The sequence below is a fragment of the Amia ocellicauda genome, chromosome 2, assembly GCF_036373705.1.
Source record: "Amia ocellicauda isolate fAmiCal2 chromosome 2, fAmiCal2.hap1, whole genome shotgun sequence".
Classification (NCBI taxonomy): domain Eukaryota; kingdom Metazoa; phylum Chordata; class Actinopteri; order Amiiformes; family Amiidae; genus Amia; species Amia ocellicauda.
Genome location: NC_089851.1, coordinates 6082598 through 6095232, shown reverse-complemented (window position 1 = coordinate 6095232; position 12635 = coordinate 6082598). Strand labels below are relative to the sequence as shown.

The window sequence follows — 12635 nt, the reverse complement described above, 5'->3', positions numbered from 1 at the left end:
TTAGCTAAGTTTATAAAATGACATAAAGCAAATCTATTTTAAATGTAAAATAGACATAGGCCTGAATTACTTATTCATTGAAAACTTTCAATATATTTAGGTATATCTTCATCACATAAACACTTGTAGGGGCACTTAAAAAGAGGATGGGCATGTAATTAACATAAACCAACATAACCTTACATGGGGGCTACAGAGGGAAGTTTTTATTTTTGTATTTTATTGCACAGGTTGGTCTATCCTACTCACAAGAAAAGTACGAGTGTGCTGCCCAAATCACCCTATACAGCTACCAAATGTGCACAGTAATCAATAGTATATTGCTTGTATGAAAGAAACCTGAGTGTCTCAGTGCCCCAGTAATTGTTCCAGCTGTGTTACAGACAATAATGCCACAAACTGGGGTGTGTGCAATATCAACGCAAACGGATTGAATTGTTTGCTACCCTTTTTTGGCCTTCATTTTAAGGATAATGCAATTATGATTGTTACACCGAGATATCCATGCTTGTAATCCCATTGCAAGATATTGCATACGATGAGCTAGAAACCATGCGCTCCAGTGAGATAACTGGACTCCCCAGCTAACATCTCACCCCCCATTAATAATGCATCTGAGGACGGTTTCCCTCTTTGTGTCTGATGGGATGACAGGCTGGGAAGGAGCCCCGACTGCACCAGCTCAAACGAGCAATGGGCGCGAATCGTGCCATGTCTGCACCCGCAGCACGGAAAAGCCACATCTACGCCCATTGACCATATTGGTCCAAATGTTCTTCCAACCACGTCTGGCCAGGACCGGCTGTTATTAACCCGTCATCAGCCGCACAGAGCCGGGCGCACTGCAAGGGGAGGGGGGTTCCTGGAAACCGCCTCCTTCTGCCGCCGCCGCCGCCGGTCTGTTTCTGACTCCCCCGCACTCGCCGCCTCCATGTTGGACAGAGCGCACGACGACAATCCCTCTTTTCATACCGCAAGCGCCGCGCACACACCGGGATTATTCAAGTGTTGCACGCCGTGATTAAACACGCAAACGCAAGACACCGCAGCAGCAGAAGCCGCCCCGTCGCGCACCCGGACCCAGAGCAGTTCGGCGGCTCCGCTTTCGCGTCGTTGATCGCGGTGTGACATGTGTGCGCGTTTGTGCGGGGCTGCCGTCGGATGCTGAGCGGAAAGGGGGCCTGCGCGGTGTGTCTGCTGTGTCCGGACACTGTTGTGCATGCTAGGCTGCTGGGAATAGAGAGCAACACAGTGAGACAAATAAGAGAATAAAACAGGAATAACATCCAGTTTCCATGGACCACACGTCCATCATTACCCAGGTTGCTAACCCCAAGGAGGAGGAGATCATTTCTTCTAGTCAAGAAAAAGGTAAGCGCAATTTCCCTCTGAATTCATTATTGCGAGATTATAACTGGCAGCTTCGTCGCGGCGGAGCGGGGTTTGTGTTGGAATTCTCGCACCGCCGGGTTCTTATCGTTCCAGTTCCATATCGCAGCATTCCATATCGGACGGTTTATTGCAAAGCAAGCAGGTGGTCCCCCAAAAGTTGGCGAAAATGTGCAGCTTTCTAACTCAGACCCCAAACTTTTAGGGGGTGAAGACGAGAGGAGGTATTAAGAAACGGGTTATTCATTGTTTTCTGTTCAAAAACGAAATGTATGATTTTCTGATTGCTTGCATAGCTGTGTTAAAGTGTTTGGACTCTAATGGTCTATTTAGATAATAGCAATCATGCTTATTCATTTAGGTTATTATAATGAATACATTCAGGAACTCGTCAGGTTGGACGCATAATTGATTGGTAATTGATTACTGGTATCGCAGTCCCTTGATTGTGCAAATTGATTCTCTTCTAAGCTTGTATCCATTTCACTATTCCGCAACAGAAGTCATAAACTCTGGGGTAGTTTGTTTTGTTCAGTTTAGTAAAAGGCCTGACTTGATTGGTGGCGTAAAGTAGTGCAACACATTGTATGCAATGTTGCTAATACCAGTGGTTTTAATTTGTTTTACTCTGGTAGCTAATCCCTTCTCATTGCTGTCAGGAAAAACAAAAATAAGGTCCGAATCTGGATGCAAACTAAGCATAGCAACATGGCGTTGGTCAGTGCTCGGCTCGTTTGGTTTCTGCATTATAGGACCCCCTTGTAGTCTCCAACACACTGCATCTGTCAAAACAGAAATGTCTGGTTAAAGAAATGTGGTTAGATGTGACTGATAGTGGAGTGAAAGAAAACCCCTGGGAGGATGACACTGATTTCCAAACCAAGACTGGAAGCTCAAACATTAAACACCGTGAGATGGATCACATGTTCATTCGTTTAAATTCTCTAATACTGACAGCTGACTTCAGTGCAATGTGTTTATTTCCAACACATGCACAGCGGGTGGCACCTGCACACTGACGTATCTGAACACAGTCTCTGCTGTGTATCATGTATGTTTATCAGATTGCGTATGATTGCAAACATGCGGAGAGAGCCTTGTCAAAGCATGATCCTTTTCTGAAATGCCGCTTATGTTCAGGCAATGTGTTTGTGGCGTTTAAAATAGTGAAACGATGTCTTTATATTCTGCCGTAGTTTAGGACAAATCCCTGCCTCCCTAAACTTACTTGTGTTCGGCAGAAGTGTTTTTAAACCATCTCTAGTAATGGTTACAATATGTAATGTGATGTACTAATCTGTCCACATATACTTGGTGTGAAATAAACTGACAATGCCCCCTTAGGAATTTCAGGCAGAATAGTGAATCCTAAATCAGGCGTTTTGAAAAGGGACAAATCAAGAGGAGGAGAAATGCACAACCTCTGAAATTGTGCAACCCGGACCCCAACATGCACAACAACCCCTTTTTAACGCTCTTACAAATGACCATAAGTGCCCTGAATGTTGTTAGGACCTGGCTAATGCATATATCTCAGATTTTAGTACAAATCTAAACGTGATTTTTGTTTATTGGCAGAAATTAAACTACAAGATAAAATAGTTACCTTAACAAGACTGATATGTTCAGGATGTTAGTGATTGAATTTCTGATATAACCTGGAGATTGTTACAGAAATGCACAGAAGCTAATGCTGTATTACTTCCTGTATAATTGTGTATTACATAAGTGTTTGTGGTAATACAAAAATAATAATCTGTTAGTTGTGAGACCCTTGGAATTGATCAGCAGCCCTTTAAAATAAGATTTAACTCAGACACAGAGATAGAAAAAAGCTGCACACTAGTTTCATGATGTGTAATTAGATTACAAAAACTCATGGGCAACGGATTATCTTGTTAATTCCCAAATGTTCCTGATATTTTATGTTGCCGAAGAGTGAGTCGTATATGAATCAAAAACATTGGATTTTAGAGCGCTTTAACCTCTGTACATGAGCCCAGATAGGGAAGATTTGCAATTTACTGGTGATACTTTGATATGTTGGTCTAGAGAAGACAGAATATAATATGCTTTTCATGGTCTACCTTCATGGAATAACAGGACTTGCATAATGTGAGCATGATAGTCAAATGTTGTTTTTTTAAGAACCTGCACTTTATTTTTGCTTTTGGAAACCTGCATGCTTATTTTCTTGAATTATCTTCCTATAGAGGTATATAAAACAAGGACAGCAGGGGTACCCAGTTATTTTTGTATTTATTTAGAAATATAATGCTGATTTGGCTGGTTTCTACAGAGCTTAGCACTAGTCTAGAAATACTGTATCTAAAAAAAAAAACATTGAGTAGTCCATGACTAGTGCTCATTTGGGCTCATCTGAAACCAGACCATTAAGTATTATAATTGAATGAAGTTTAGAAGGAGGCTAAACTACATTACAATGGTTTGAAAGCCTAGGTTAATTGTATCTCATTATTTCAGTTAGTTTGCAAAAATAATAAAAAGGAGATTTAATTATACATTTTAGATTTGGCGTTATTAATCATTGCTAGGAGGATACAAATACAGTCTGTCTATATAAAGTATTGTCACTGAATGAGAACTATTGACTTTATAGTGTGAATCTGTTGGCATTCTGCTACAGGGTTTGAATATTGTAAGCATTTTAAATGGCGAGCAAACATGTTCATGTCATGCCTCACTTTCCAAGTCCCTTAGTCCAGTTTAGACCCATTTTTCACTACAGTCACATGTAAACACGGCCGTACCTCCACCCCTCTGTTGGACGCAGTGCCAGTCCTGCCAGTGTTGTTAATAGCTGCTCCCTGTGATTTTGGAATCCCCCATTTGCAGCAGCATATGGGGGAAATCCCCCCAACACCCCCACAGAAGAAAATAAAAACTGAAGCCCTGTGTTGTTAAATATATCCTCTGAAAGGCTCCCGGCACACATTCTCTCCAGCTCACTGGAATCCCCCAGAAACCTCGCCTGAAAACCTCCCGAGGCGGCGGGGAAGGAAAGTTGCCGGATTATCTTCTGCGAGAGCCTCTGCATCCCTGTGGCTTTTTCCTGTGTCTGTATTTTCAAACCGTCGTGTGCAGTGGGGTTTCTTCAGCAGCGCTCTGCTCCGTGGCTACGTCCCCATCCCTGGTAAATGTACATCTGGAAGAATCCTGTTTCCATTACAGAACATGACGGTGGACATGAAAGGATTTCTGACAGCTGCCCCGTCAGTCCACAGCTCCCACAACTGGCTTTTTGATGTGTAGGCGACCGCTGGCCTGACTTGTTGATCGCTGGAGTAATGATGACAATTGTTGGTGTTATTGCGGTTGGCTGGCTTCAAAATGGAGGCTTTAAAGTTAACAACAAGTATTCGGGTCTTCCCATTGCAGCCACTTTGCCCACTGCACTGACAGACCGTGGCATTCTGTGAGCCTCTACCTGTGGATTTAAGCGCTTTGTGTGATGTGAAGGGAAGGACACTAAAACAACTTATAATCCCAAATAAATGTGTTTAAAATAAGTCCGTAAGACCATTATGGTGTTGGGGAAAAATGTATTAAAAAGGCATTTATTAGAAACTTAACTATCCGTAAATTTGTCCTCAATTGCAATACGTTTTATTTTATTCTGTATTATTGAACTCATTGTAACGACATTGTACTGCAGGAGTATCAGCATTGAGTTGACATCCATTTGGTATCATTCAGGACTTGTGGGTTACAATTACTCTGTGTCTATACGTTTCTAATCCCAAGTCCCTCTGCAGAGTAAATTCTCCCATATTTCCTTTGGTATTAATGTGATGTAAAGGACAGAGCACCGCTGTCCTTCCACAGATCGTGTGATAGTAGTAAGCCATGTGTGTTTCTGTTATTGATTGAAGTCTGCAGCACTGTTGAGATGGTTGGTCATTTTTATAGTTTAAGATGGACAGTTGGCTAGGGTTGTGTACAAAGCTAAAGGTTAAACCACTGCTATATTTACGTAAGCCAAAATTAAAGGAACTGACTTTTTCAGTTCTAGTGGACATTTACAATAAAATCCCATTCTGGAGAAAGTTCCAAATACAAGTAAAAACATGCATTTTAACTGTTTCAAATGAAATGGCTTAATTAACTGTGCTGTGAGATGTGTTGTATTGTGTGTGACAAACATTTAGTTGTTATCGTAGTGTGGATTTTCTTTCGGAGTGAAAGGATATTGGAATATTGGGAAATGAAAAAAAGTTTTTATTTTACTTGACCTCTCAATCATATTATGCTGCCGTGAACTGAATCCAATGTAACGGCATACTCTTTCTGTTTTTGGGAACAGGAGACATATTTAGTCAGAAATAAGAAGGTCCAGGTTTTTGTCTCTTCTGTATTTATTTGTAGTTGTTTCTGGAGGCACAAGTTGCCTTATTGCACACAAATTGCAGGAAAGTTGTGGACTGAAGTCTCTTCTGTGATGCCCTGTTGGCAGAGATTTGCTGTGGCCTGCAGTGTCACCTGCTTGGCAATCTTTGCCATCCTCTACCATGCAGAAGAATGCTTTTATGTACTCCAGTTAGTGTTTCCACTCCTGAAATTAAACAAAACTGTCTGCAGTAAACCAAACATTTCACATGTTAAAAGAAGAGATGCTGGCAGCACCGGTATATGTTTCAAAGGCTCTGCCACCGAATATGTATCGCATTTGATGATGTGGAGAGTGAGAGAAGCCCTGGATTACAAGTTCTATCAAGTTGCAGTGTATTTTCAATACAGCAGAGCATAGCAACTATGGTTGTAATTGTTTAAATGTGGAAATGATAAACGTGGCAAAAAATATTTCCTTTCATAAGTGTTTCTATACATTTATTAAAAATATTTGCATTATAAGTATATTTTAAGTCTTTCTCTCTCTCATAGATTGTTTCTATTATTTTTTTCCTTTAAGCTGTGCACTGACCCCTGCTGTAGTCTGTCCTGCGTTGGTGACGTGCTCCCTCTAGAATAGTATTGCGTACAAAACAATCAATCAAAAAATATAATATATGAAGTGAAAAAGATTCAATTTAAAATTATGACATGGATTAAAATTACATAACATTGGTGGTAACATGCAATATTTAATTAGTGCAGTGTTAATTTCATGCTCATTTAAACTGTAAACGAACACATTAGCAACTCTCTAGTGTGTGCTTTGACCACTTCCGTATTAAAACAGAAGTGCAAGTGTTTCACTTTTCTTTTCCCTAACACATCATGGCTAATTGTTATAGTAACCAGTCCAATAAAAAGCCAAAGCACTTTCACATTCTGAAAAGGTTTTGGGTTACTGTTCTGGAAGGGGTCAAAGGGCACACTGATACATACATAGAAATGACAGAAGGCACAATTGAAAACTAATATGACCATGAACACTTTACTTTTAGAAACAATATGTTGGAACCCAGCTACTTGCTCTTTAGAGATGAAGGTTCAATTTTTTTTTTTTTTTTTAACGGCAATAAAGTTGGCCCCTTCTATAAAACGAGAACCCCAATGTTATTCTGGTCCATGTGAAATTGAGGTGCATTGAAGGGGTACTTGTCCTGCACAATCTAGGCTGCAGGTATAAGTTTTCTATTATGTCAATATTTGAAATGCTTCACATTCTTGTAGGAACAGGAAGGGCCTATACTGCATTTGCTTTGTGAGAGACATAGTCATTAAAGTACCTTTTGGGTGAAAACAGAAAAACAATTTTGCAAGCTCGGCGTACAGAAGCAAATAAAGAAAACGCAACTAAAAATCATTTAAGGGCTTCGTTTATCTTTGTGTTCTTTTTCCTAAACTCTGAAATGAACCAACATTTATTGGCTTCTTTTGTTGAACTGCTTTGCAGATATAATGTTCCGTCTCACATTGGAAAGCTGCTAAAGGATTGATCTGGTGTACAGGATTTGTAAAGCTGTAAACATAGCATGAGGATCCATTTAAAGGCAAATGTTAAAAGCTGTTATTACTTTACTACTGTGCTCTGCGTTATTTAGGAAGACCTGCGTCGGAATGTGGCAACATGCCAGCATGCTTTTATTTATTTAATTTCCCTCTAGTCCTTGTTGCATTTTTCTGCTGCTGCTGGGAAGAACTATTATGGAAATTCCTAAAATTTCTGGCTAGTGCAAAACAAATAAAATGCCATATTTGTAGCTATGTGACATATGTAGTAGATCATGTCAGGCCAGTTTTATACATCGTCAGAACGACTGTGACATCTTCTCTCGGCACAAACTGCTCCCAGACCTGAAGCTTATTACTGTGCCTGTAAACACGCAACAGAGTGGATGTGTAGTCATTCAAATTATATAATCGTTTTGGAATGAGGGAGGTATTGTTACAAAATAAATAATAAACAAAATCCTCAGCCTTAGAATGTAGCCTAATCAGATGATTGAAGCAAATCAGAACTTCTCAACTGAAAACAAGAAGCACAGGTTTATATTATTGGCAGGAAAACATCTTGAGCGAACGTGTTTTGCTGCTGGCAGTTCCATGATCTGAAATCAGAAATATAATTCTAATCACTTCAAGCGTCTGATTCCCTTGGTGCCTAATTTATTATCTGTTTGTTTAATTGAGCATGAGCTATGTGCTAATTTTCATCTCTTGATTCTGCTTGTCAATAGCACAGCTTGCAGGAGGACAGAGAAGTGGATCGAATGTTTTTAATACAGATTTATAGCCACTCTCTTGGTATACAGCAACTTGTTTAAACCGTTTCACTTTCCGATATGAGCAAAAGGTCTTTCAATTCCATGCATATAAGTGAATTTGAATGATTATTGTTATACTTGAGGTATTTTTTGTCTGCTGAACTGTTGGTGGAAATCGTTTTTGTGATAAATCATTGCTGACAGTCTCAAGGCAACTCAGAGGAGTGGGTCCACTGTAAATCTTATCACAGGTGAAAATACAGAAACAAACTGCGCTGCTTGGAAAGCGAACGTCTCAACACTGTTGTAAAGGAGAATGTGTCCCAGGCCTGATGACATTCCCAAAACTTGGAAATGGATGTCCGACTCTATGGTCCCAGGTTGCCAGATTTTTGGTGCACAGGTGAACTGCTGTTGTTATAACTAAGCTAACTTGACTCTGCATCCTTCTTGCGTTAGCAGGTCTAGACTTAGGACACGGTGTTTGAGAATATGTATAATTTGCTTCTTAATGTAAATTGCAGAACAGGGGTAAAAGGGGGAGCACATAATAAATTAAATAACATTTTAAACCAATTCTAACCAGTGTGGATCATTGAACTCTATTCAAGAGAGTATGCACGTATGTATTCACGTATTTGCAGATTGCTTTGAGGTTGTGAAATCTGCTGTAATTATCATTCAACGGTTATCCTGATCACAAATGTTTTTGCAAATCATGAAATTGTGATGAAATAAAACTTCAGCGTATGCTTTAAAAATCAACTTTGCCATAATATATTTTTTCTTAGTCAAGTAAAATGAGGTACAAACTGGCATTTGCAAGACAGCGTGTATAATCTGAAGCAGCAGTCGCAGAAGTCTGATTTTGTCCTTGTGCTTTCTTGCGACATATGGCTCTCGGTTGTTTGTTGACAACGTGTCCCCAGGTAGCTGGAAGCTCCTACAGAGTCCCACACACACCTCTTTGTGGAAAAGCCTTTTCATTACAACCAGATTATATCACACATGCCTAAAATGGTGGTGATGATTGCTTTAGAGTGATAAATTATTTAGAAATATTTAATCGAAAGGACACTTGTAGGAGCTCCGTCCTCCTGTGGTGGAACAGCAGATGGTTTGAGAACTAGGCCTGTATACTCGGGAGGAACATAATGTACTAATTTATCACTGAAAACGGATTTTAAAAGGGGTGTTACATGTAAACAAAGTTGCATTCAAAACAGATCTGTGTTGGGTCGAGGCCATTCCATTACCAGTGATGACAAAAACATATCAGATCACTACTTTACCACAGTGCTGAAATGTAATCCTTTTGGGGGGGTAGCATTAACAAGGCAGTGGGAATGTTGTTAACGGGACTGGGGGTGCAGGACAAGCACATGGTTAGGGACAACATGTACAGAGGTGAGTACTGGAGGTGAAGGGTTACACTGGCGTTTAACCGTGGCTGTGAAAGGCATGTCCTGTCCAGGGGCAAGGCCAGTGTGGTGAGAGCTTGGATTCTGCCCTTCGGTGTTGGTGTGAAGAAATATCCCAACAGCTGCTATTTAGATTATAGAAGGCAAATGAATGCAAGGTCTGTTTGTCTTGTTGCTTTCTATAGACTGTGGAGCCGCTTGGAAAAGGAATCTGATACGCCACTCTGATCCGATACCATTTTGTCTCGAAGGGTGTCGGGGTAGTTCTGGTCAATTAGAACATAACAACATAAGAAAGTGTACAAACGAGAGGAACCCATTCGCCCCATCGTGCTCGTTTGGTGTCCATTAATAACTAAGTGATCCAAGGATCCTATCCAGTCTGTTTTTGAATGTTCCCAAATTGTCTCTTCAGCCACATCGCTGGGGAGTTTGTTCAGATTGTGACGCCTCTCTGTGTGAAGAAGTGTCTCCTGTTTCTGTCTTGAATGCCTTGAAGCCCAATTTCCATTTGTGTCCCCGGGTGCGTGTGTCCCTGCTGATCTGGAAAAGCTCCTCTGGTTTGATGCTCAGTGCCTTTCCTCACGGAAGTTGTTGTTGGAGCTGTGATGTTTGTTTATGTATTTTTATAAAAGCTAGCTTCACGTAAACATGCTTTGCAGTCTGTCTCTCTTATACATTGATCTCTGCTAAGTTTTAGGTGCTACGAGATGTTTGTCTAGTTTTAACCATAATATATGTAATTTGCTTTGACATTCACCCAATGGGAAGAACAGCATAAAATAACGAACATCAGTTATTTCTGATACATTTAATTTGAATCCATAGCAATTATTTTATATAATGTTAAGAAACGGCAGTGTTTTCTGTCTTAATATCTTTGTTTACGATTGTTTTAACTTTATTAATATGACTTTCAAGCTGTTCCGCTAGTAAACAGTTCTGCTTCTTTAAAAGGCCAGTGTGAAAATGGTCATTCATTTTAATCTGCTGACCTTTCGTGGACCACCTGGGATCAAGTGTGTGCCAGCTGGGGGTTAGGACCCTCAGGTTGGCTGGGCTTTTTTCGCAGGCCACTTGAAAAGGTCACCGCATGCTGCCGCTGATCCTAAGAGACAGGTGTGTCTGTTTTAATGTAGTCTGTATGATGCATTTTTATTCTTATTAAATAAGGAGCCAAAATAGAATGGACTCCCGATTCCACAAAAAAATTATACCGTGAAATTACTGTGTTTTGTCAGAGGGCAGTAACTATAAATGTACACTTTTATCCATATAGAGTACATTTCTCAACTGCTCTCTTTGTGTTCCTCTTGTAAAGCCACTGAAAAAAAAAAATGAAAGTATTGGTTGGGAAATGATGAGTGACTTCTGCACAGCCTGCAAATGTTTAAAATTAGTTCACAATTAATACTCCAAGGTCTTTCCATGTCACTGCGTCTTAAGCTCCCTTTAGGATGCAGTTCCTAAAGTGCTGTTTGTTGGACCAGTACACTGCAGCAGCCTACCCAACCATCTGTCCTCTCAACATGACAGCATGGGCGTCCGCAAGCCAGGATTGGTCATTTTGGAGAAACGGAAAGAATTGTTCATTTGCAGTGTTAAATTGGAGAGAGTGGAGATTCGCCTCAAATGAAATAAATACTATGTAGCGTTGAATTTGGGAGAGAAAGAAAATACGCATGCTAATGTACGTAGATTTATATATATAATGGCTGCAAATTAAAAATAAATGACAGGAAGAAAAGAGGAAGAATACAAGATCAAAACCTATTCTTATTTTCTCGGGTAGGTTAGAGAATTCGTTATCTTGCTGTTATCAGATTGCTTCGTCCATGAGCCAGTACTAGGATTATTCACTTTCCACAGTGATTGAAGCAATAAATCCACTAGTTGGACTTGCTATAGAGATACCACTAAAATAAAACCTTTCTCTATGTGGCACAAAATGTAAGAAATAAAAATCCAGCTTTACTGTGTTTAGATTCAGTCTTGTAAGTTTAAAGATGGAACATAGAGATTTGACATGATACATCTGTGTTAGTTTCCTTTCATGTGACTGACTGATAAACGTTCTTTCTATTGATGGAAACCGGATATTTTTGTTAGTAGGTAAACCTCAGATTCTAAAAAGAAACCGTAGCCTAATTGCAGCCTTTTCTGATACATCCCAAGGTTACTATGAGAAACAGTCTGTGCCCACGTTTCCCCTCTCCCCCTCCAGAGCACGTCTGTAGGTGAACCTCACTAATTGAGATCGAGAATGAGCAAGGAAACATCTCGCTTCCTTGTGATGTGTAAAACTGATTCAAGATTATCAGAGTGAGATCTCTGCGGTCATATAGTTTCAAATGAGTTGATAACAGTGGTTCTTGCCCAGTGTGAAATCGGATATGCTCTCGGCATCAGTGAACTGGAGACAGCCGACGTTTTTTCTGGAAGGATTTTGAGGGCTTGACGGTTTCTGTACTAATGGGGCCCTGTGATTCTTTAATTAAGTGATTCATGAAGAATACCTGACATCTTATCATGGTTTAAATTACACTGCAAAGGGAAATTCCTCCCAGTGAAAGTTAACTCGTGCCTTCTAAGTCGAGACCTTTCGGAGAGACCTAATGACTACGGAGGTGGCCATATCGAATCCACCAGGACTTTCTGTATCTTAAGTCTATATTGTACTTTTCATTTTAACAGAGTTTCATCAATATAACCCACCTCCACACTGCTTTAGTGTAGCAGTACTTCTGCACGGACAGTTTGTTTCTCAGCACTCTGAAATGGCTGTGGCACAGACTCAAAGTCTTTGATTTATTCTCAGATGTCTCGGATGCATGCAATACTAGTGTAATACTGGCAATTCCTGCAGCAACCGCCTCGTACTTTCATTCGGCTGTTTTTTATGCGTGTGTGAAGAATTCCCGTCCTTTCTCGCCAGTGAATTAGTTAATTTCAGTTCTGGCCACAATGAGTTGATTGATGCTCAGGTTGCTCAGTTCTAGGCGTTGGGCTTAATCACCAGCAATCAGTGTCCTTCCCATCTCCTCCCTGAAAGCTCATTGCGATTAGTCAGGTCTTGTGTACCAGCAGCGTTAATTGTTCATTTATAGCGGAGTGTGAACCCACTTCACATAAAAGCGCCGTGGCAGTTTCACAT

The 12635-nt window shown here is 40.4% G+C and overlaps 1 protein-coding gene across 2 annotated transcripts in view; it reads left to right on the top strand.

Annotated features, from left to right (window-relative positions):
* Positions 1–719: 719 nt before the first annotated feature.
* ctdspla (CTD (carboxy-terminal domain, RNA polymerase II, polypeptide A) small phosphatase-like a) overlaps positions 720–12635 on the top strand; it is a 54771-nt gene continuing 42855 nt past the window's right edge. Inside the window, exon 1 of one of the 2 annotated variants that reach the window (XM_066716932.1) lies at positions 720–1371. In XM_066716932.1, the coding sequence (XP_066573029.1) occupies positions 1296–1371 (76 nt within the window). In that variant the 5' untranslated portion in view covers positions 720–1295. The remainder of the gene's footprint in view (positions 1372–12635) is intronic. The other variant, XM_066716941.1, reaches the window with a different exon arrangement.